Genomic DNA, 26,674 nt, shown 5'->3' with positions numbered 1-26,674 from the left:
AAAAGCACATTTTTGTACAAACCAAATGAGGCGAGCCATTTGTTAAAATATCAGGTTTTAGAGCTCAATGTGTGAGAAAGCACTGCTGAGATACAGTCAAACTTCCTGTTTTCACAATGGCAGAAATTTAGAAATGGTGGATGAAAAATGTTTGCATTGATATCTGATTTCTGACATTCTGCTGAATCATGTCACCATGACTGTGAATTTAATCCAAATGGTTGCAGAAAAAAAGGGGAGAAACATACGTTGTCAAGTTTTAATGCCCCCTAGTGATCAAATGGCATGAAATTTTTGGGAGACCCTGGGGGTTCTGTCCCAATAATTATTCTCAATCTCAACTTTCATGTTGATCCATTAAGCCATTGTCAAGACATACAGTGAGGGGAAAAAAGTATTTGATCCCCTGCTGATTTTGTAAGTTTGCCCACTGACAAAGAAATGATCAGTCTATGATTTTAATGGTAGATTTATTTGAACAGTGAGAGACAGAAAAACAACAAGAAAATCCAGAAAAACGCATGTCAAAAATGTTATAAATTGATTTGTATTTTAATGAGGGAAATAAATATTTGATATTTAAATCTTTCTCAATCAGAAAGATTTCTGGCTCCCAGGTGTCTTTTAATCAGATCTGAGATTAGGAGCACTCTCTTAAAGGGAGTGCTCCTAATCTCAGCTTGTTACCTGTATAAAAGACACCTGTCCACAGAAGCAATCAATCAATCAGATTCCAAATTCTCCACCATGGCCAAGACCAAAGAGCTCTCCAAGGATGTCAGGGACAAGATTGTAGACCTACACAAGTCTGGAATGGGCTACAGGACCATTGCCAAGCAGCTTGGTGAGAAGGTGACAACAGTTGGTGCGATTATTCGTAAATGGAAGAAACACAAAAGAACTGTCAATCTCCCTCGGCCTGGGGCTCCATGCAAGATCTCACCTCGTGGAGTTGCAATGATCATGAGAACAGTGAGGAATCAGCCCAGAACTACACAGGAGGATCTTGTCAATGATCCAATGATCTCAAGGCAGCTGGGACCATAGTCACCAAGAAAACAATTGGGAACACACTACGCCGTGAAGGACTGAAATCCTGCAGCGCCCGCAAGGTCCCCCTGCTCAAGAAAGCACACATACATGCCCGTCTGAAGTTTGCCAATGAACAGCTGAATGATTCAGAGGACAACTGGGTAAAAGTGTTGTGGTCAGATGAGACCAAAATGGAGCTCTTTGGCATCAACTCAACTCGCCATGTTTGGAGGAGGAGGAATGCTGCCTATGACCCCAAGAACACCATCCCCACCGTCAAACATGGAGGTGGAAACATTATGCTTTGGGGGTGTTTTTCTGCTAAGGGGACAGGACAACTTCACCGCATCAAAGGGACGATGAACGGGGCCATGTACCGTCAAATCTTGGGGGAGAACCTCCTTCCCTCAGCCAGGGCATTGAAAATAGGTCGTGGATGGGTATTCCAGCATGACAATGACCCAAAACACACTGCCAAGGCAACAAAAGGAGTGGCTCAAGAAGAAGCACATTAAGGTCCTGGAGTGGCCTAGCCAGTCTCCAGACCTTAATCCTATAGAAAATCTGTGGAGGGAGCTGAAGGTTCGAGTTGCGAAATGTCAGTCTCGAAACCTTAATGACTTGGAGAAGATCTGCAAAGAGGGCTGGGACAAAATCCCTCCTGAGATGTGTGCAAACCTGGTGGCCAACTACAAGAAACGTCTGACCTCTGTGATTGCCAACAAGGGTTTTGCCACAAGTACTAAGTCATGTTTTGCAGAGGGATCAAATACATATTTCCCCCATTAAAATGCAAATCAATTTATAACATTTTTGACGTGTTTTTCTGGATTTATTTTTTTTGTTATTCTGTCTCTCACTGTTCAAATAAATCTACCATTAAAATTATAGAATGATCATTTCTTTGTCAGTGGGCAAACGTACAAAATCAGCAGGGGATCAAATACTTTTTTCCCTCACTGTATCTTGAATGAGATCCTGAAGAATGCATCTGTATCAAATGGTGCAGGAGAGCAGGAAACAAAACAGTGCTTTTAATTAATGACCTTTATCACTCATTTTTGATCACAGATAGTTTTATCACATATCGTTACTATTAGAAACAATTGTAAAGTGTTACATTTGATACTTTGTTGTAGGCCTATTAAATCTTTATTTGTGAACATATTCAGCCTTTTTTCTTATTTTTCTCTGTACATTCCACTTGCTAACATCAGACATGTACAGTGTCTCCAGAAAGTATTCACACGCAGTGATTATTACTCTTTTTGCTATATTGCATCATCAGATTTATGTACAAGAATGGGATTTTTTTTCTGCTCCTTTTAAATTGACTCCACAGAAATAAAAATAAATAATGTATTTAGATGTCCTCAAAATAATTTTAAAAATGAAAAAATGTGCCCAAATAGATCACTCCCCTTATAATAAATGACAGAATTTACACTGCAAGCATGCAAATACAGCATATAACGACAATAAACGAATTAAACCTTTTAAGTAATTCAAACCAATTTACCCAACCCCTTGTACACAGTAGAGCATTTTGGATCTAAGCATAAGTTTGTGCTTGTGCATCATTGTCGTGCCTCTGTGCCACACAAGCTCTGCTTTGTAAAGTTTGCAGGGTACAATATTCTTCGCGGCATTTAATATAAAATGCTCCCGTGCCTTAGCAGACTTGGGTCCTTTTTCAGTCATCACTTGATGATTACGCCTCTGTCTGATGGTGACTGAGGACATGTTGGGCATTAAACGTATCGTTGACAAACAGTAAACTGAAGAAATTCATTTCATGGATTCTGGTGAAGCTAGCAGCATCACATTTCGTGCCATCGACTGGTAAACTGCTTATACTTCTGGGTAGTAAAAAACCGCTAGTGTTCCACTGAGACAATACTACCCTTCTAAAATTCCTACACTAGACTGTAGAGTGCACAGTGTAAGTGCATGGTGTGTAGTATGTCATTTAGGACAAAACTTTGATCTGTACTCTCTGCCATATTTCCAATGCATGTTTTTGGAACAGAAGTACCGCAATGAGTAAACGTGCCCTATGCCATGTGCAGACCCTCTAATCGATAACAAGATTTGTTGACAACGGTTTTCATAATCGATTATTATTGATTAGTTGTTGCAGCTCTACACCCGTCTTAAATTAAGTGGTTCTGATTAACCAGAAATAAAGATCAGCCCTTTCTGTAGGATTTTCTTGATGTCTTTTTTGTTTCAGGTTTCTGAAACCACTCTCCACAAAGAGCTTACAAAGCATGTACAGAATCTCATTGTCAAAAGGTATTGATCAGGAGAGTGGCTGAGTACCTATGTGTTTAACGCTCGTATAGCCATAGCAAACAAAACTCCTACCATAGCTGGCCTTTATGCACATGGGTAGTCTATACCTACGGCCAGAAGGAAGGGGGTTGAAATATTGATAAAGTGGTTGGTTTGGATAATTTAAAATTTTATGTGCCTTCCAGAGCATATATGAAATGACAGCCCAATAAATTGGGGGTGGGAATACCAATAATTTTTCCTCACTAAATTAGTTATTTTCAAGAGTTTGTTCTTATTGGTAACTGTTAGCATGAATGCACTGTGTATTAGAGTTAGTGAATGGAGTACGGCAGTGTACTGTTTGTTTACAGACTGAACAGTTGCTACTCTTGATTATGATTGGTGAGGAATTATTTAACAAACAATTTTTTCAATTAAACCCACCTGTAGCGTTAGTATTATTATTTATTTACTCCGCCTGATGCCGCTGTGTCTACACGAGCAGGTCACAGTCGCAGGTTCAGGTCATTTTTGGTGAAAAGATGGCGGGTTGTGAGATCGGAGAGTTCAGAGAAGCATATGATGTTCGGTGTTACTCGTCATCATAATGGCTTCTTTGCAGTATTTACACACTTGTTTGGTTCACTGAGGTGATGAAAAACAGTGCGAAAGTAACTGTTGCCCAGTGTAGATGCATTTTGGACTTCCTGTAGTTTTTATTCCGATTGTATTATACATCTCCGAACAGGTCATTCGCACCGGTGCGACTAAATATTTATTCAGTCGCACAAAGTACTTTTCAGTCGCAGATGCGGGTGAAATTGTCGCACTGTAGAGCCCCAAGTATGCAGCCAATTTTAGGTCTGCATCATCTGAACTGTACTGAAAGTGCCTATGTCTGCTGCCCAGCCAGTAGTGTTGCAGGTTTTCTGCCCTCCTCCTTTCCTCACATCGGAACAAGAGAAATTGCACCTACTGTGTCCAGTAAGGGCTCTCTGTACTTGCATCCACCACTCCGGCCAGTGGCGTAAGTCGGAGAGTTGCTGGTCTGCTTTGGTGGCGACAGTAGAGGTGCTGCTGTGTCAAAGCAGCGCATCTCAAATTGGATAGTGGAAGCGATTTCTATCGCTTATGAAGCGCACGGTCTCGCTACGCCTCTGGGCATAAGGGCTCATTCCAGTAGGGGTGTTGCCTCCTCAAAGACTTTGTCCAAAGGGGTACTCTTATAGGATGTGTGTGCTGCAGCGGGGTGGTCTATGCCACACACATTCAATCGATATTACAACCTGGCTATACATTCCACCCAGGGCTCGAGTGTCTTGCAGTGACCCTTGGGCTCGGATCTTTTTATACAGGTCATACCCTCAGCACGTCGTTCCCACAGCGTGGAGCTCAAACAACGTTGAGTTCCCTTTGAAAGGGAACGTCTGGGTTATGCATGTAACCCTGTTCCCTGAGAAAGGAACGAGAGGTTGCATAGCTTTGTCATACTGGGGTATGTCTGTGAATTGCATCTTTGCCTCCTCTCCATCCACATCTGATGCTCGACCACGCCCCAGCTCCTATAATGGCATATACTACGCGTAGATGACCGGATTTTTTCCATTCCACTTTGTCCGGTAAACTTCATCATTGCCGGACACATTGGCCAGCACCAAAATGCAGACCAAACCGTAAGGCTTACAGACATGACACTTGGTCAATAGATAGTACTCCCTCCCACTACTCAATCAAGTAAGATGGGGCCCATCAGCCTATCGGCGCTATAGTACAGGTTTAACTTTTTGGTTATCAAGAACTAGGAGTCCTACAAACAAAATTTCCTTTTCCACTGATTCCTTGGGTTTTCACAAAAAGCCTCCATCTAGCTCCACCCACTTAGATTTTCTGCTAACTTGCATAATATGCAATATCTACTTTTGCAAACTTGAACTAGGATCTTAAGCCTATCTTCACTAAGTTGATATCTAACTACTAAGCAGAGTGTGAACCTCAATAATTATCAAAATTGTTGACAAATGTAAACAATATGAACACCCCATGTCGATCAATTTTAACCTAATAAAATAGATAATAAGTTAAGAAATCTTACTTTAATCTTCAGAATTTAGTTAATGTGTTAATGTTAATTAGAGTAATGTGTTTTCTGTTTATGAGACCACTTACTGTGAAACAACTTGTTGAAATGGAGAGAATAAAGTTTTTATTGGCATTTCTTTCAGAATTGTGGAATTAATTATTATTAATTTAAAAGAAGGCATAAAAGGCAGAACTATCGGTATCGGCCGAAATCACTGAATAATCGGTTATCGGTATCGGCTGAGAAATTTAGTATCGGTGCATCTCTAGTGTAAACCTACACTAACCGCAAAAAGCAAAACCGCTGTGTCTGCCAAAGCTAGGGAAAATTGCTGATTCTGTAAATGCGTAAGTTTATTTTTATAGGCCCACAATGAGAATAAACAAGTTGAAAACGTATAACCACAACATATTTCATGTAATTTCATTTCATATAAATGTAAATAATTTTTTATTTGCAATGCACAAATAAAAATTTGCATGCGGTGGAATAATGCCACCGCATGCAAATATGTAGCACTTGCAAAGAACTGAAAAGCAATACATGCAGTTTGCAGTACAGTAAGAGTGTGGTTTTCTCAAGTCAGATTTTGAATGTGCAGCTCAAGAAGCCAGCAGAGATAAACTATACCATCTGCCAGAAATCGTTATCTTTCGTAAAAATGGTCATAAGGAAATGCAAGGGGATTGTATCTGTCCCTAAAAGTTCTTTCCCTTTGAAGTGCCCTTATTATTTGCGCTCCGAGATCCACAAGATTCTCCAGTGAAGCCACTGCTACAAACACTAAAAGGATTAACTTGCATGCATCAGATTTCTCGCACTTTGCTTGCAGCTGACTGGTTCAATTTGGGTTTGAGTTCTCTTACCCAGAATAAAACCTGCTCCGGAGCAGGTTAGCCGAGTAGCGCAAGTTACCATGGAGATGCCAATCCACCTTGTTGAAACCAAAAAAACAAAGTTTGCTCAAACCAGACTCATCTAGGTAGCCACCGAAACCGGCTTCAGGAAACAGGCCTTGGGTGGCAACATTCATATTTGTGTACACATAAGCAAGCATATCTCTTGGAAAATAATCAGAACAGTGAAATTTCTTCCTCTTAATTTGTTTGGCTTTGGAACTTTTGTCACTGTCCACTTAAACATATTTTTGCATAAATAATTTTTATTTAAATAAGATTTTTGGCCAACCTTCACAAAACTCTCTTGTGCAAATCTCAAGAACTATCAAAAACATATTGAAATTTGTCAAAAATATGGCCCCCACATGTCAATTCTAATTAGGTGGAGCTGCTTCAATCAAACAGCTGTAATTTCTGATTGTTAATCTGGATTTGAACCACATGTTCATTACAAGGTTCTGAGAATGTCTGTTCAGGTTAGGGAATGGTCAGTGAAAGGGGGTAAAGTAAAGTTCAAATAGCTGATTCTTCTAAACATTTGAGCGGAGATTTGATATACTGCATCAATCTGCTAAACTTTGCAATAATCCAAAAGCCTATGGGAAAATCCTATTGGGTCTTTGTCGAGGGAACCAGTATGATGCTACAAATGCATTCCGGTACAAAATGGCGTCATCCCTGCACCACTCTATTGGGTGACTTGGCTGCGTCTCTCCTCCTGTAAACACTGTTTTTGAATTTTCTGCATAAGCCTGAATTGTTTTCATTTGGTTGCATATTGTTATATTTGATAGCATATTTTCATTTGGTTGATGGCATTTTTATTTTTACTTATCCTATATTTTGGGTAGTATTTTATTTATATTTTGCCTCTATGAGATGATGCACTTTAAGGACCAGTCTAATTTGATGCAAAGATTTGTACATTAGCAGGAATGTAGCACAACATGGAGGTGAAAGCAATGGTCTGTTTATTTAAATGTGAAAGTGCAATAATTACTCAATGAATAATCATGATTAATAATCGTGATCTCAATATTGATCAAAATAATTGTGATTATCATTTTGGCCATAATCGTGCAGCCCTACCATACAGTGATAACTTAGTTGTGCCTCTTCTTGGCTAGCGACACCAAACTAGCCTAATCTTGTGTTAGATAGCCAAAAAGTTTAAGATTTTATCGGTCTGGTAGTTCTACAAACAGTGATAACACCTGAGGCAAGTTTTTGATAAATCCAACTTTTTGTCCAATTTTCACATTTTTAAAGCAATTAGCCCTCACGTGCAAGAAGAAAAACTGCAAGGAACAGTCTATTTAGAAGTAAATAATAACATGAATCTGTCAGAAGGGTCCCACGCATTTATTTTCCCTGGGGGCCCCACATAATCTAGGTTCATCTATGTTTATTGAAAGTCGCACTCTCCTGAATTGCTTGGCATCAAGTTTGTATAGATTGGTCAAATATCCTACACTGTTGCACCACCAGTGGCAGTGTTTCCCACAGGATTTTGTGAGACTATGGTGGGTGAACCTCTGACCCTTTAGGGAGGTCCGGGGCATGCTCTCCTGTAAGAAAATTTTGTACATTTTAAAGTTAAATGCATCTATCTGGTGCACTTTGAGAGCAAAATTAAGAGGCTAGACTTATGAAGAACTTTGTGCTCTTGTAAACATTTTTGTGCTCCAGTAGTAATTTAGTCATAAACACATTGATTGTAGGAATTGGTTGGTATGACTGGTGATGACATGGTCAAAACAAAATTTACTAGAGCAGACATTTGAGTGGTTACCTGTGTTGAACTGGTTTATTTTTTAGAAAACAAAAAAATATATATTAGATGAGGAGTACATGGTATTGATAAACTCGCTACATCCCTATTGGCAAACTGTGCACTAGGGCTGCAACTGTGTTACTAAAACTTTACATTAACACAACTGTTAGTCCAATATATGCATTATTTTTTTCTGGTTGCACCAAAAAAGCACTGATAATTAACTACAGTCCTAAATGAAAAATAAGATCTCACTTTCACTGCACCATATGGTTTCTGTTACTCACAGTCTTTAGGCATATTGTCTTATGTTTACTTCGATTGTACTGATTTAATTAGACATCACAGATCTTACTTGCGCTCCCACTGTTCATCACCACATGTACATTGCGAGTGAGGAGCAACATGGTCTTGTTACAAATAAATAGATTGCTCCAGTTATAATAAATGACAGAATTTAAACTGCAAGCACACAAATACACCCTATAACGACAATAAACTTGAATTAAATTAAACCTTTTAAGCAAGTCACACCAGGTTTCCTCAACCCCTTGCACACAGTGGAGCATTTTGGATCTAAACATAAGTTTGAAGCCTAAATACAATCGTCAGAAATAAAAAGCTAACTGTATGCTATAAACGAACTTCAACGTCACCATCACCAAGCTTCTGACAACTTTTCCAAACTTGATTTAAAAACATTTAAACACGGGTTTACTCTGTGGATTAATCTTCAATTTGTCTGCCTCTCTTCAATAATCTATCTGCACTTTGAATCCGTTCTAAACCCTCATTACGTGACAGTTAGCAACTGCCTTTTTCAATACACGTAAAAGCTTTTAAAAATCATAAATGGGGTTTTACTGGTGTATTTTATGTCGTAGAATGAAACGTGAAAATATTGAGCTTCTGTTCACCACAGACCGTATTTCAGGGTTATAACCAAAATCCCTTTCAAAAAACCTACTGACTTGGAACCGAAGGGACAATGGAACTGAAGGGCTAAAATGCTAACTCGTTTCCGGGTTTTGGTAAATAAAATGATGTCATCCCTGCACCGCTCCTGGTGACTGGCTGTAAGTTTAGGAAGCGCTTGATTTGATATGCAGCAAAGTTTTCTATGAGCGGAGGACGAACTTTAAACGTCAATATCACAGTCGATCATGTTCATATAATCGTGGGCAGTTAAAATCGTAATCGAGATCAATATTCAATTAATTGTGCAGCTCTATTGTATGGGTTTATCTGCTACAGTGCCATGCAGAGAACGTTAACTGTCCGTATGCTGTGCTCATATCATGTTCACGTAACATGGAACTCATATAGAAATCATGTTTTCCTGCCCAGCATGAGAGGATGATAGTGTTTCAGTTACAATCTCTTGACGTTTTTTTTTTTTGTTGTTTTTTTTTAAATCAGCATATATCCATTTTTCCCCTTACACTGACTGACTGTGTGAGCTAGTGTTTGGCAAAATTGAGATCGGTCAGCCAATAAGACACTTTCCACGTATTTTCCACGTATTTTCCTGTTAACCCAGTCTGATTGGTCTCGCTTCCGTCCACTGAAGATACAAAATTCAACACTGCTGTCTTCTTTAGTGACAAACCGCTCCAAGTGGAGAATTATTCGGGGCTAAAGAAAAGCATCTTCGGGCTACAACCCCAAAATACCCAGGCCAGGTTACACCCCTGGTATTAACTAAAGTTTTAACTAACACAAAGTATTGAATCATGGGAGCAAGAGACACAGTACCAGGGTGGGGCAGAAGCATAAACGAGCCTCAAACGTGATAGCACAACGCAAAGGGTCCCGATTTAAGGTGGTTGCTGAGGTGATGCTGGACATTATTTTAAAATGAAAATTTCGGATTATTAAATGATCAGCCCTCAGGGGCCCCCTCAGTATGCGGGGCCCCAGGCAGTTGCCTGTCTTTCCTCAGTCAATAACTATGAAAAACATGTCGACAATATGGCCACCACATGTCAATCATTTTGCATGAGGCAGAGCTTAATTTACTCAAACAGCTGTAATGCATGAGGTTTACAACTGATTTAAAACTCATTCGTAGGGATGGGCGATATCTTATCATTTGCAATATACCAGTAGAAATTCTCCCCATGATAAGAATTAGTCTTCACGCGATAATAACGATAAAGCCTATTTTACATGTAAAATAGTACACGTTACTACAGCCTAGTTCTCTTATTCAAAGTAGTTATAATGTTCACAAACATTTTTGATAATTCATGTTCCATACCTGTCCATTATATAGTTTTATAAAAGTCATATATGTTAATTAAAAAATCATAAGTTATGGTAATTTGAAAATTAATTTTAAAAAGTACAACAATACAAAAGCAAAAAAAAAAAATCTATCAAAAACAGATCATATATTAAGTTATATACATAGATTGATTTTATATAGAATAGATAATCATTATACCTGGTCTCCTCCAATAAAAATTAGAGCATGGCACCTTTTGTTTGAACCCAATTATTTTCGCAACTTATTTTCTGTATCAGTCAAATAATAGTGGTACAAGTTAAGTCTTCAAAGGTGAAAACTAGAGCTCAGGCAAGGGCTGACATGCAGTGTTATGAATTATTTAAACAATCAATTTAACAGGGCACACCTGGGGTTGCAAGAAACACCTACAGTGGTGCTTGAAAGTAAGACTGGGCACTAAAAAAACGGTATCAGTATTTATCGACGCTACACCTTTATCGGTAACGACAGAAAAAATGTTTGGTATAATGCTTGATAAAATGTAAACAGACATGAAGTTTGGTTGCATGAATAACCCTCAAGCGTGCACCGTCCCTGGATCATAAACAGCCTATCATATGCCTTGATAAAGGAGTGTGCTATGAGTGACAAGCAAACAATAACAAGTTGTGTATCTGTGGGGTTCAGTTGCACCATCGCCATGTGACATTAGAACACACACAAAAATCAGTTCAGTGCCTGCGGAGGAGACTGTGAATAAAAAATGGATGTTAACTCATCAGTGTGGCAGTTTTTTTGGTTTCTTTTCATCTGACCAACATCAGAACACCGTTGTGTGTAAGCTTTGCAAAAAAACTAAACGTCCCGGCCAAGTACGGAAACACAAACTGCAAGAGACATGTAGTACGCACGCGCAGTGCTCTGCACATGTACAGTGCGTGTGACTCTGAACAGCGGGCAAGGAAGAAATGTGACATTTTTCCGCTTTTTGTGTTTTCTGATAAAATGTTGGCTCTGGGGAAGACAGTGAATGTCCTCAGATTAGGAGCTCGACTAATCAGATGCAGACCTCAGCACAGTGTTATCCGGAAGCAAGTGTTAAAGTGTAAGATTTATACAAGGCTAGGCTAATTATGCTAACAGGCTGAGCACAAACCAGAGCACCAGAAGTCCCATTCTGCGCTATAATGCGATGTTGAATCCTTAAAGTTTGCCTTGATTGTTCTAGGTTTACACTTTAACATTGTACACATTTTATTTATTAAGTTCAAGAGTTTCTTTAACACTTATTTAATCTTCATATAAAATATAATAGAACATATTTGTTTAAATTATATTTTGTTTTTGACTGTTAAAGCTAAAATTTAGTTGTTTGCCTTAATAAAACCACTTTCTTAAAAATACAGTGGTTAAATTCAAACTTTTTTTTTCTACTGGTCTTTGTTTAAAAAAGCTTAAAATTTATCAATACCACATGATATGAAACATTATATCGTGATTTTTTTTTTTCTGTACCGCCCAGCCCTACTTGAAAGTTTGTGAGACCTTTAGAATGGTCTATTTTTCCACATAAATATGACCTAAACCATCATCAGATTTCCACACAAGTCCTAAAAGTAGACAAAGAGAGCCCAATTAAACAAATGAGACAAAATATTATACTTTGTATTTAATATTATACTATATACCTCCTGTATTTATTAAGGAAAATTATCCAATATCCAAGTATGTGAAGATAAAATTAGAATTAGATGTTTTCCATCAGTGGGATGACAATCAGGTGTGAGTGCGCACCCTGTTTTACTTAAAGAACAGGGATCTAACAAAGACTGATCTTCACAACACCTGTTTGTGGAAGTGTATCATGGAATGAACAAAGGAGATTTCTGAGGACCTCAGAAAAAGTTGTTGCTCATCAGGCTGGAAAAGGTTACAAAACCGTCTCTGAAGAGTTTGGACTCCACCAACCCACAGTCAGACAGATTGTGTACAAATGGAGGTGATTCAAGATCACCATTACCCTGCCCAGGAGTGGTTAACCAACAAAGGTCACTCCAAGAACAAGACATGTAATAGTCCATGAGGTCACAACGGAACCCAGGGTAACTTCTAAGCAACTAAAAGCCTCTCTCACATTGGCTAATGTTAATGAGTCCACAATCAGAAGAACACTGAACAACAGTGGTGTGCAGCGCAGGGCTGCAACGTGAAAATCACTGCTCTCCAAAAAGAACATTGCTGCCTGTTTGCAGTTTGCTAAAGATCACGTGCACAATCCAGAAGGCTGTTGGAAAAATGTTTTGTGGACAGATGAAACCAAAATAGAACTTTTTGGGGTAAATGAGAAGCATTTGGAGAAATCAAATACATGTATTAAAGCAATAATCCACAAGAAGCCGTGGTTTACAGTGATTTTAGAACAGCTAAGGGGCGCTGTTAGGTATGATGCGAAGTACACAGCAGCAAACAATGCAATAATTTATTCATAACAAATAATTATTCTTCCGCCAAGCAATGTAGTTCTTAGAATGGTTGGCAAGCAACACACAAACACAGCAACACACAGACGCATTGGAAAGTATGCTTAAACATTGGGGTGATACTTTACATTTATCTGGATACTGAATACTATTAAGTAGTGTTCAATTATTTTACACTCGTTTTTCTGCTACAGGAGTGTTTGACTCTGGACAGGTGCGTTTCTGGACAGGTGCATTTTTGCGTGGTGCCAGAGGCAAGGATATTGCTCCTTGTAGTTTGGGCACCAGTAAGATTGCAGGGACAATTCACATTTATGCCCTGTCACTGACATGATTTCTCTTGCCTCTAAGCCAGCATCAGAGAGTTTTTGTGCAGGGGTACTTCACGAGCAGTAGTTGGTGTAGATTGTCTCAGTGCCGGCTGCTTTACAAATCCGTGGCAACATACAGACAAGGGAGTTCACTCCAACGGGCTCTCTAGCATACCTAATGTTATGAGAAAGAAATAATAATAATAATAATAATAATAATAATAATAATAATAGGCTACAAATAAAAACATGCAAGCTAGCTAAACTTACATCGTTAACTTAGCATATATTGTTGATGTAGTTTGCCCACTTTCGATCGAGATAAAATGCCGGTGATTTGGGGCGGCAGCAGCAAGAGGTATTTCTGCAACGAAGTAGCAGGACACAGCAGGTTCCCTGGCTGCTCAAACATAAATCCCTATACTCTCTCTTGGTTTCTTTTGCTGATATCTTTGTCTTTTTTTTGTGTATTCGTTGAATGACCGCGCTGCATACTTCTGACCTTTCTCATCCTGGCAGATTATAAATGATTCTGGCTTCAGTTATCGGTTGCTCTTCAGCTCTGTATCCCATATTCAGCTGCACATCAAACCAGAGTTTGTTGACAAGACCATCAGGTGTATTTGTAGTCAGTGCCTGAAAGTGCTTGATTTTCTGAAAGTCTGCCACCGTTAATGCCTTGTGGTGGGATGTGTAGAGGTGAAGTTTTTTTCACTACTCCAATGAAAACATTGTTGCTAATGATAAACTTGTGATCTTTCAACAGACACCAGGATCGGCTGATCGGTGGATCACTGATGTACCAGTTAAGCCACACACATAGGAAAACATAACTGCTAAAACCATGGGGTTCATCTTTCCCGCTTTTCACAGTGGCATAAAACTGACAGAGCCTGGTTTATGTCAATTTTGGAGATTAAAAATGAACAGCCATATCTTTTGACACACCAGGTCTGAAAACAGCAAATGGACCACATAGTCTGTTTAATGGTCCCAGCTTCATTTCTTGACTTTTCCAGCTCTTCAATTTCTCTTTCAATAATTTCAGCATGTCACCTTTCTTTTTTATCTTCCTCCGCTTTCCTGTCCATCTCTTTAAACCACTCGTCCATGCTTAGCCCACCCAGTAAATCAAAACTAACAAACAAATCTGACATTTTTAAACAACTGAGTGCAGTAATACTAATGTACCAAAGTCACAGGTGGGCATTTATAGAGTAATTTACAATGGCTTCAAACGCGGATTACAATCAAGGACCGGAACTATCCATTTTATAAATGTATATTTAACACAACTGTGCGTGTGTTTGTGTATTTGTGTGTGTATATATATATAATTTTTTTACATATTTAGACAAGCAGACATTTGATCCTCTTTGAAACAGTGCATATTAATAAACGTGATACATTATCAAATGACAAAATTGACATTTTGTAGTAATTTTCACTATTTAAATGAACAAAAAACATATCAGTCACATGTAAAAAGTAAGTACACCCCTATATTTATTACACTTTCAAATCCATAAAATTAGAATCAGGTGTTCAATATTGGGTGCCAGTGATTAGACCCTGCTTAGGGAGTGCAGGTGGAACTGGTCGTATTTATATCCTTCTCCATATTTAGTGCCTGGTGTTCCCTTTGCTATTGAGGTGTGTGGTGTCATCAAGCCAAGATCTAAAGCATTCTTTAATGCCGTCAGAAAAAAGGTTGTGAATGTTGTGTCTAGCAAGTGATTTTAAAAGATCTCCAAATTATTTAAAATCATCATTCCACTGTAAGGAAAATCCTCTACAAATGGCGCAGATTTCAAACGACTGTCAATTTGTCTAGGAATGGCCATCCCAGCAAACTCGGCCCAAAAGCAGACCATCTGATGCAAAAAGAAGTCTCCAAGAACCACAAAATTTCATCACAGGATCTGTTAGTAAGTTGGTGTCAAAGTGCATGCTTTTACAATCAGAAAGAGCTTGCATAAATTTGGCCTGCATGGGAGGCATGCCAGGAAAAAGCCTTTACTGTCTAAAAAGAACATTAAAGCAAGACTACAGTTTGCCAATGAGCATAGAGGTGAAGACCAGGCCTTTTGGAATAGTGTGCTCGACAGACGAATCAAAGATAGAGTTGTTTGGCCACAGTAACAGCAGACATGTTTGGCGCAGACCAAAGACTTTTCAGGAGAAGCACCTCATACCAACTGTGAAGCATGGTGGTGGAAATGGTATGGATTGGGGTTGCTTCACTGCTTCAGGGACTGGGCAGCTTCCATACATTGATTAAACTATGAATTCTGCATCATATCAAAGAGTGCTTGAAGATAATGTGAGGCCATCTTTCCGAAAGTTGAAGCTGAACCAAAAGTGGACCTTTCAACAGGATAATGACTGCGTTTACATGGACAACAATAATCCACTCTTAATCTAATTAAGACCATAATTTGATTAAGAAACTACCATGTAAACAGCAACCTTAATCTAATTATGGTCATAATCTAATTAAGCTCTAATCGAATTAAGACAGGTGGATTACTCCTGTTTTAATCGTATTATGGAAGTGCATTACAGACATGTAAACACCTTAATCACATTATGAACGTCGTGTGAGCGTTTTCACCGCATTTTGCGACAGGACATGATCACACCCGGCAGTTTTACGTTTTACGGCAAACAAGAGAGTTCGGCTGTGTCCCAAACTGCATACTTGCCTACTATAGGCCTGTAGTGGGGGAAAAATACATGCATCTCGGCTACTATACAGTAGGTAAGTATGCGATTTGAGACGCAGCCCACAGCTTCAAGCGGTCGTCTATTTGCACATATAGCATGACTAATAATTAACCGCACTTGAAGCGTTCGTAAAAAAAAATTTAAGTAAAAACACCCAAAACTGTATACGGTACCATAACGAAAACGAACTATATGTTGATACGTGAAAATCTGGAGGGAAGGCGTGGCGCGGTGATGTAATGACGCGGGCTCTTAATCTAATTATGATCAATAACATGTAAAACAGGCACATGACAGGAGTATTCTAAAAGCGACTCATGTAAACACCTTAATCACATTATTACCTTACTTAGATTAAGGTCAGTAATTAGATTATTGCTGTCCATGTAAACGTAGTCAATGATCCTAATCACACTAGCAAATCCACCAAAGAATGGTTCAAAAAGAAGAAATGGAGCATTATGTAATGGCCTAGTCAAAGCCCGGATTTGAAACCCATTGAAATGTTGTAGGGGGGATTTGAAAAAAGTGTATATACATAAATAATCAGACAAACAGTTGTGTTAATGTAAAATTTTAGTCTGAAATTTATATTTGTAACACTAAGTTTGTGGATTTTATTTAAAATAAACAAAAAACATTGTTGACAGTTTAAGGGGGTTTTTCCCCCATTCAATTAATCGAAAGGAAATTATGAAAATTTCATCAATTAAATAATAAAAAATAATGAAATAATCGTTAGTTGCAGCCCTAGTGCCATGTTTTAAGTTGTTAAACACATCTGGATGTATACATCAGGATATGAATGCCGAAATTTTGAACTTTCATCTCATGCTCATCTTTTGATCTCAAACCGATCTAATTGGCCTTGCTGTCCCAATACTTTCAGGAGAGTGTATATTGCTTATGCAAAGAATATACAATCATTTATCAATGCTGCTGGGTCAGAAAAATAGTTTAACACCTTACAAGCTAATTGATTCAAATAAATTCACAGCACGCTGCCCAACACTGCATGGCATGAATGAGTAAACATACGTCTCATAGATCACACATTTAAGACCATGTTCATTTATAACCCATCAAGTTTTTATATAAACTACTCATGATTTGAACAAAGTAGTGTGAAATAATATTTTCTGATACACTAGGAAAGTTAGATATATAATCAGAAATGTGCAATACAGCAAAAAAAAATTATTTCCACTCTAATATGCTGTGACATGCCTTGCAACATATTACATATCTATTACATACTGGTTATATTACTTTAAGTAAATTATTATTTAAAGTGCACCTATTATTATCTTTCATGTAGTGTGTTATATAGCTGTTTGTGAATGTAAAAACATCAATGGGCACAACTGAGTTACTGACTCCCAAAAGAAGGAACCAATTCTGAACAGCTGAATGAGTCGTTAGTAATTCCAGACTTACTTCCTGTATTAACCTACATAGGTTTGTAACAAAAAACCATGCCTCTGGGCTTCATTGGCTTCTCACAAACAGACCAATCACAACAGACTGGGACATGTGACCCATCAGAGCAGAGTATGGTCTCTGAAAGGAGGAGTTTAGAGTGAATCCTTTAGAACCGATCATTTAAGGAGTCGTTTTTGACACTGCGGGGAAAAAGGTAATGCTGCAATTTAAATTATGAGCACATTAAAGTGTTGTTTTGTTTTGTTTTTTTTTACCTTGGATGCATGTAAATCTATTTTATGAGACCTCTGAAACAAAATTATACACGTTTCAAAACCATAATAGGTGCGCTTTAACATTAATTAGGTGTGATGAACATTATTCGCTTATTATTAGTTAGGTACCATGAACCAGCAAAACCCTATACTACACCTGAGACTAGTTATACAACAAACAACATGCGTTTATTCATTGGGTATGGGAGGTCTATTTACATATTGCATCCTTATGCAATATCAGTACTGCAAAGGGAACAGTGCTCTGGCCGAACATCCTCAACAATAATGAAACCATTTTATGGTGTTTCCCTGTGCCACTAAGGGGTTAAAAACAAAATCCAGGCAAAGGGTTGACCTCAAATATACGTCCCTGAGTCGGCGGCATATAAAGAATTAAAGTCGTTGAACGCATTTCATTATACGGAGAATCTTAATAAAATGGAAAATCAGAACAAGCTTTAAAATTCGCAACAAGGAGAACAGCCAATACATTACCAAAACATTATTTTAGCTGTTCGCAGTAGCTTAAATAGCTGCGTGTCATAGCCTACCTCCACATATCCAGCCAAGCTAGGAACAACGATTCCCAAAATCAGGATAGACACAGCCAGGACTGAACCCATCCCCCAAAGAGCCTTCCGCTCCATTTCTGCTGAAAATATTTGTCACCAGCTTAAACCACAGCAGTTATAAAATTGCTCCCTTTGTAAATCGTCTATATACGTAAAGCAGTTTTTTTTTTTTCTTCCTTTTTAACACGAATAGCGCAGATAGCTAAACCAGCCACTAATCACAGAACGTACTGCGCCGTCTCCTCTTAGCCGTCCAATCAGCGTTTAGCACTCCGCCTACACGCCCAGGCGCGTCTACTACTGGATACTTAGCATTTTACCGGAAATTAAGTCAGCGCAAAACATTAAAAGAAGGTGTGTTCGATATCATGCGGCGCTGCGCAGACCGATCGGCGGGTGACTTGAAGCAGTGCATGCCGGTTGGAATTTTTGGTCTTTCACTAATAAGGTCTGCATTAGATTATGGGTGTACTGTGTATGGATCAGCAGCAAAATCTGTGCTGACTGAATTGGATAGGGTGCAGATGCGTGCTTTAAGAATATGTCTAGGGGCAATTAGAACTTCCCCAGTACGTGCACTTCAGGTGGAAGCAGGGTAAATGCCATTATGGTTACGAAGGAAACAACTGACAGCAAACTATTGGATTAATATTAGGGTATGGGAAAACCATCCAACGAAAAATGTGCTACAAGAAAAAGGAAAGTTTTGGCTGGACAGGAGACTTAATAGCAAAAGAAATGGAAATATATGGCAAAGAATTCGCTAGTACTGTGTTGTGGACTAACAAACCAATCTGGACACTGGAAAATACGAAGGTTGACATAGAGCTTCTAATAATTAAAGGCAGCCGTAGAAGCACAGATATAGTCGGTGAATATTAGATACAGGGACAATATGTACAAAGATAGCATTAAAATATTTACAGATGGGTCAAAGGATTTACAAACCGAGGCAACAGGATCTGGGGTATATGTCCCTAGATATCATGTGGGGAAAAGCAAAAGAACATCTGACAGCTTAAGTGTAAATACGAGTTATATTAATAAGAGTTATATGCTATATTATTAGCATAAAAATGGATCGAACAAACCAGATGCGACAACGTTTTAATATGTAGTGATTCAGTATCTGCCCTTATGAATCTAAAGTCTGGTGTAACTAGAAACCATCAGGAATTACTTTGAGATTTTATCTACTTTTATGATTTTATGTGTCAAGAATAAGGGAGAAGCATCACATTTTTGTGGGTACCAGCACATGTGGGGATTCAGGGAAACGAGAAAGTACACAGACTGCAAAAGAATCGACAAAAAAAAAATGTTGAGGTCAAAATTAAATTATCAAAAGCAAAAGGGAAGAATCTAGTGTGGAAGAAGATAATGGGAAAATGGCAGAAACAGTGGGATAATAAAATCAAAGGCAGACATCTGTACATGATACAAAATATAATAGGTATGGAAAGTAAAGACAGGAAATAAAAGGAAGGAATAAGTAATAATAAGTAGACTGAGGATTGGACATTGCAAGTTAAACAAAACTCTTCATGTTGTAGGAAAACACCCGACAGGACTATGTGACGAATACCAGGAGGAGGAAACAATTAAGCACATCTTTATATCATGTAAGAAATTTGTACAAGACAAGCAAGAGTTGAAGAATCAGCTATGGGAAATAGTTATAGTAGAGTATAATGTAAAAAGTATAGTAGAAAGTGGAAATAATGACCAAGGACAGAGATATCTGTTTAATTTCCTAAGGAGGATGGGACTGGAAGGAGGAATTTAATTAAGAAATAGTAAGTTACAGTAAGACAGCAGGTGGCAGTAATGCAGTATTATGGATACCAACTGCCGTAAAACATCAAAGTAGAAGAAGAATTTTTGTCAGACTCGAGAGAGTAGCCCCAGAGTGCAGTGTGGACGATAGGGCGGGGCGATACCTTGAGGTAGAGTGACACATGTCACCCCACCCATATTTTATTTTCCCGCCTTTGACATTTTGCTCCGACCCAGCAGGGGACAGTCTGCGTTGAAACAAGCAGAACAGTGGCAACAACAGCAGCAGTAGTAGTTGGAAAGCGTACTGACGAGAACACCGAATTACAGTTTGATTGCAATGGATAGATAATTTTGAGTAATATATTATCACTGTGTGCGCGTATGTGTGTGTGTGTATGTATATATATATATATATATATATATATATATATATATATATATATATATATATATATATATATATATATAATATATATATATATATATATATATATATTATATATATATATATATTATATTATGTATTCTAATATATTATGTATAATATATATATATATATTATATATATATATATATATATATATATATATATATATATATATATTATTATATAATGTTTATATATAAACATTAGGGGAACATTACAATCTGCAAACATAAAAACAATATTCTGTTTCCTGGCTAACCAAAAACAAGCCTTAAAATGTTCTGGAAATGTTCTTAAGAGACTGTGATTATGAGATTAGAAACATCAACTATTTCTATTGTATATTGGTTAGCCAACAGTTGATTCTGCACAAGTTTATAATCGTGTGTAATAACTGTTTATTAATGTTTATAGCTTAATGTTATAGTGTTGGTGTCTGCTGGAGGAGCTGAAAGAAGGTTACCTGAATCATCTTTTACCAGTGATATTGCTCTACATGTCTACTGTTTATGGCTGAATAGCAAACAGGACTGCAACATTCTTACTTCCATACAAAAACTGATTTGATGTGATTTTAGACTGACCATTTCCACCCATACAGTTTATAATTTAATAATCACACCTTATAATTTAATAATCACAAGAGGATATCAGATAGTGTTGGTTATAATGTTGAATCAGATAATAGGTATCAGATGCTTTGTCGAATCACGTGGTAACCTGTGCCTGCGGAAGCACCGTGGACTAAAACAGCGTGATATTTCAACCTATGTAGTTGAAGTAGTAATAGAATTTGTCGAATCACGTATGTACTGCATCTCTAAACTCCGTGAGCCCAAAATGTGATATTTCAACCAATACTTCAAGATTTATCCACATATCTATACAGAGATATAAAGAATTAAAATCATTCACTTACATCCGTCCAGATATCCCTGCTTCTGACACCAGGAAACTGTTAAGTTCTTTGTCTGATACCAGTCAGAACCAAAATTTGAACCCTGCTCTGGCTGATTTCCCTCTCATCTGGGCCCAGGAAAAAGTCATGCAGACACCATCGTTCAGTGAAGCCTTCAGAATTGAGACACAGAGATCATGACTGAAACTCATTACTTCTGAACTGAGTTCCTGATGAGTTTCAGGCATGATCTCTGTGTCTCAATTCTGAAGGTCTCTAGTTTGTGTCACGATGTACCGGAACCATATTGTTTTGTGTTCTTGGAATGTGTCGTTTTGACCATTCCTAATCACCCCTCCTCTCGACCCCCACGCTCTCTCTCTCGATTCTCCTTCTTCTCTTATTATCTGGTAGACTAGACGTCTTTAGTTCTTATATCTCTCGAGCCTATGTAATAGATGTTTTGATTTTATCTGTGACCGGTTCCAATTGACATTTATGCGCTCTCTGATCTCAGTGTGGCTGCGCCTTTAATACAAGTAGGAAAAAGTTTTACAATGAAACCTCCTAGTATTATGGAAATAAAAGAGATATGTGATGCTTTCCCTTCCACAGATAAACCTGGTCATTTTGTTCACTTAAACAGCAGACTAGATTTGCTCAGTCCAGACTTTCGCTGTATTTTATTAAAGGTCCTTGGTCATGATGTCATCAAGCTTTTTACCTGCAGGCTCATGAATCCTCTAGCTCATTTTATTTCGCTTCCGGAACCAAATTGTTCTATGTTCTTGGAATGTGTTGTTTAGAGCATTCCTAATCACCCTGCCACTCGCCCTCATTCTCTCTCTCTCTCTCTCTCTCTCTCAGTTCTTCTTCTTCTTCTTCTTCTCTTATTATTTGGTAGACTAGACGTCTTCTTATATCACTCAAACCTACATAATAGATGTTTTGATTTTATCTGTGACCTGTTCGAATTGACATTTATCATTCTTTATCAATATTTCTGTGTGTATATATAATATGCTTTCTGTGTGAAAAGTACCTCATGCCCACAGTTAAATATGGTGGTGGCTCTTTAATGTTTTGGGGCTGTTTTTCTGCCAAAGGACCTGGACATTTTGTTAGGATACATGGCATGCATGGCATGGACTCTATCAAATATTAATTGATATTAAATGAAAACCTGACTACCTCTGCCAAAAAGCTTAAAATGGTCCCTGGTTGGATCTTCCAGCAGGACAATGATCCAAAATATACATCAAAATTAACACAAAAAGGGTTTACTGACCACAAACTCAAGGTCCTGCCATGGCCCATCCCCTGACTTGAAACCCTTAGAAAACCTGTGGGGTGAACTGAAGAGGAGAGTCCACAAGCAAGGACCTCGAAATTTGAAGGATCTGGAGAGATTCTGTATGGAGGAATGGTCTCAGATGTATTGCCATGTATTCTCCAACTTCATCAGGCATTATAGAAGAAGACTCAGAGCTGTTAACTTGGCAAAGGGACATAGCACAAAGTATTGACTAAAAGGGTGCCAATATTTGTTGCACACCTATATTTAATAACTTAATTTTTGATAAACCTGTAGGGTTGTTTTTTTTGTTTTTTGTTTTTTTGCAATTGTTTGATATCCATGAGAGCAGAGCATTTTGGTGTTTTTTTTTTTTTTAACAAAAGATCAAAAGCTTAAACAATAAAGGACAAATAAAAATTTTTTTACAGCCTTCTTTGCTCATATTTACCAAGGGTTCCAATATTAGTGGAGGGCACTGTACACTTTATGTAATAGAATATATGTAAATACAGGGTATCTTTACCAGTTGTTAATAGATAGGATGTGTTCTACCAGTTTACTAGCTAACCTTCTTGGGATGTGAAATAACATATCAATAATCATTCATGTAGTAAGACTCTTCATATAATTAATTAATAATTAACTATTAATTTGCCCCAGATAATAAATCATTGGCTTAGTAACAGAGGGTTGTGACTTTACTGTTGTGCCACTGACTCCAACATTGCTTCAAGGGGATGAAATATTAAATTTAGTGAACTATTTAGGCTGTGTCCCAATATCCCTATACCCTACTACACAGTAGGCAAAAAGCAGCATGCCAAAGGAGTAGTATGTCCGAATTCTCAGTATTCATACAACAGTAGGCAAGAAAAACCCAGATGACCTACTGCTTCCACTGAGATTCTGCAGTATGGAACCACTGGACACTGTGGATACTGCGCTATCCCATAAGGCAACAGGACTGGTGCGAAAAAGCTGATAGAATCTGCACCGTGTAGTACATCTGGATTGTATTTATGCTCACCACCGATACAGATCAGTACGTACTGCATCAATGGCAGTTGGTAAGTACTGAATCGAATGCAGTAGGTACTGTCACAGAATGCAATTTTGGACACAGCCTTAGTTATAAGTCATATTGCTAGCTTGTAAATAAGGTTTGTCATTGTGTTTCATTATTATGCTTTCTATCCCATGTACAAGGTGTCCTACATCTCACGTACAGCTGTACATTTAATCAGATAAGTTGTGCTTAAACTATAATTGTCATGTAACATCAGAGAAGGAACTCTGGACTACAGTTCCCAGCAGCCACTGCACCACACCATCATGTCACATGATCACCTGCACCTGAACTTCATTCATGTTAACAAGCACTTAAGGGTATTTATAGCCACAGTTTGCACTACACTGGTTGTCTTACGTTTGTCTTTCTTTGCCGTTGTCTCTGTTGCTGTGTTTAGGTTTTTAGTTTATGTTTAGTCTTTGCCTTAGTGTTGTGCCACAAGTTCTGTAGTTATTGTTTTATGTTTCGTTTGTATTTATATTAAAGTAATTCTGCACTTGCATCCGTCTCCGCCTTGAAATCGTGACAATTATTATTTGCTGTAACCAGGGCATAGCCAGAACCTTTTTTCAGGGGTGGCCAGGTAAGACCCAGTGATTTCATTGGGTTGGCAAAAAAAAATAAAATAAATTTTACAGACAGAAGTTCTGCATAGTCTACAGAATTATACATCACAAATGTACAGAAGAAGGAAAAATAAATCAGAATAAAATCAAAAAAAGCTTAATAAAGTTGGTAAACAAAAAATCTAATGGGACTCTCATTAAACAAAATGTTAGATACTGGAATAATCAGTGATCAATGTAGGGGCAGCCCAGTTGTTATGCTAGTTGGATGTGGGGGCAACTGGGTGTAGAGATCCACTCACTGGTCCAAAGACGATATCGAATGACATGGTTGAAGGATTCCTGCGTGTTTCTGTCTTTTCAAAGCGATGTGAATACATTTAGATTATTAAATTTGTTATTCCAATTCTGTTTGATTCTCTCTTAAATTAAATCTGACACCAATTGTTAAAACCTCAATGTTGTTTTCATTTCCTAGTTATTTGTAGATCACTGATCAGTAAATACTTTTGATCTTTTACATTTGATTAATTCTAGTTTATTCTATACTTTAAATTGTGCTTGTTCATTCAGATTCCATGTCACTCAGAGACTCGTGCCAGCCGTGTACACGGATCTAACGGTCACAAACTCACCAGTCTTGATTATTATTATTAGCCAGAGGTAATTGTCTAATACTATTTAGATGGCCACCCCATGCTTGCCCTTTTCTTAAAACTACTTTGTTTAGTCCCCTTAGATAGTAACACTGATTTCCATTACATGAGAATAGATGTTAAACTTCATGCTCATTTTGCCAGCGAACTTGGCTCTCGCCAAGATAAGCACCAACTCCGATATCATTTCACAGTAAACTAATGTCCTTATGTGTTTTCATCCATTTACGCTTCCTTCTATCTAATGTCCTTCAGTTTGGTGGTGATAGCTGACTCCAGGGATGTGCTTATTTTGGTTGAGCTAAGTAGGGGTCTTCAAGTGGGCACCTCCCATCCTCGGTGTTTCGTCGACTAGCCCACGACACCTCAAGAGGGCTCGACGGTGATTCTGGCGTCCCAGAATCACCCCCCTCCATTCCCCACTCAACTCAGCCCAGCTAATTTACCTGTACCTTTCTTTCTTTCTATTGTGCTTGAACTCCCCAACCAGAATCTTTCCGTCTCAACCACGGCCAATGCTGCTCCTCTCTGCTGCTTCAGATAAATTCTTCACTGTGCGACGCAACTCTTGGCCGTTGAATCCTACATCTCTAAGAAACCGGGCTGTAGAGTGTGCCACAAATCCTCGACATCCTACCTCCACTGGGTAAACCCAAATTCTCCATCCTCGCTGTTCTGCTTCAGTGGCTAGTTGAGCATACCGCAATTTCTTCCTCTCATACGCCTCATCTACAGCATCTTCCCATGGCACTGTTAACTCTACCAGGTGAACAAGGCGTGCTGACCCAGACCACGAGACTATATATAGTCGAAGGTTTGTGGTGGCAATCTCAGGTGGAAAAATAAGCCGTTGATCGACATCTACCAGCATTTTCCAATCTCTGGCAGCTTCCAGTTGTCCTGGGCGAGGATTGGTTTTAACACCTTTTGGTGGTTGCTCTCCTGGACGGAGGAATATTGTCTTTTGTATGTACTGTTTTGATGGAACAGGTGGCAAATTATTGGTCATGTTACGCCTGTCTTCCAATGCTAATGCGAAACATCGCAGCACCTGGTCGTGGCGCCAAGTAAACCGTCCTTGGCTAAGAGCCACCTTGCATCCTGTCAAAATGTGCCTTAATGTTGCAGATGATGAACACAAAGGACACGAGGGATCCTCTCCTACCCAAAGGTTTAGGTTCTGCGGTGATGGGAGAACATCATACGTGGACCTTATAAGGAAACTGATCCTGCTCTGTTCCATTGCCCATAGGTCTTGCCAGCCAATCTTGTCTTGTTCCACACTCTCCCATCTCATCCATTCTCCCTGCTTACCCTGAGAAATGGCCTTTATACACCTCATCTTCTCCCCCTGCTTTTGCACCTCATTAACTACAAGCTTCCTCCGTTGTGCTGGGGCTACCTTATGCCATGTAGGAGGAGCTGAACTGAAACCAAGACCCCATCTTCCATGCTGAACTTGCCCCATAATATCACCAACTTGAAGGGAAGCCTTTGTATCCTCCACAGCTTTCTTTGCCATCCACTTTCTTCCAGTTTTCAACACAGGTGCTGCCTCCCTTACGCATTTATCGCGTGACTCTACTAATGTCATTTCCAGTCGGACCTTGGCGCACTTAAACTCCTCAGTTAAAGCGGAGACAGGTAACTGCAGTATTCCTTTACCATAAAGCCCCACTCTGCTGAGGCAGCGTGGAACTCCCAACCATTTCCTGATGTATGAATTGATTAAAGCTTCCAGCTTCTCTACTGCTGTCAAAGAAACCTCGTACACGGTCAGTGGCCAAAGCAACCTTGGTAGTAGGCCAAACTGAAAGCACCAGAATTTTAATTTACCTGGTAAAGCGCTGCTGTCTATACTCTTCAACCCTTCCACCACTTGTTGTCTAACTTCTCCCAC

At 38.6% G+C, this 26,674-nt stretch overlaps 1 protein-coding gene across 5 annotated transcripts in view; it reads right to left on the bottom strand.

Moving 5' to 3' along the window:
• Nucleotides 1-18,357, bottom strand: part of aplp2 (amyloid beta (A4) precursor-like protein 2) — a 97,290-nt gene extending 78,933 nt beyond the window's left edge. For all 5 annotated transcript variants that reach the window (XM_017466257.3, XM_017466260.3, XM_017466258.3 and 2 more), the window contains exon 1: nucleotides 18,062-18,357. In XM_017466257.3, the coding sequence (XP_017321746.1) occupies nucleotides 18,062-18,157 (96 nt within the window). In that variant the 5' untranslated portion in view covers nucleotides 18,158-18,357. The remainder of the gene's footprint in view (nucleotides 1-18,061) is intronic.
• Nucleotides 18,358-26,674: the final 8,317 nt, after the last annotated feature.

Source organism: Ictalurus punctatus, chromosome 4 (genome assembly GCF_001660625.3).
Source record: "Ictalurus punctatus breed USDA103 chromosome 4, Coco_2.0, whole genome shotgun sequence".
Taxonomy (NCBI): Eukaryota; Metazoa; Chordata; class Actinopteri; order Siluriformes; family Ictaluridae; genus Ictalurus; species Ictalurus punctatus.
The sequence above is the reverse complement of the archived record's forward strand: the minus strand, read 5'-3'. Positions and strand labels throughout refer to the sequence as shown.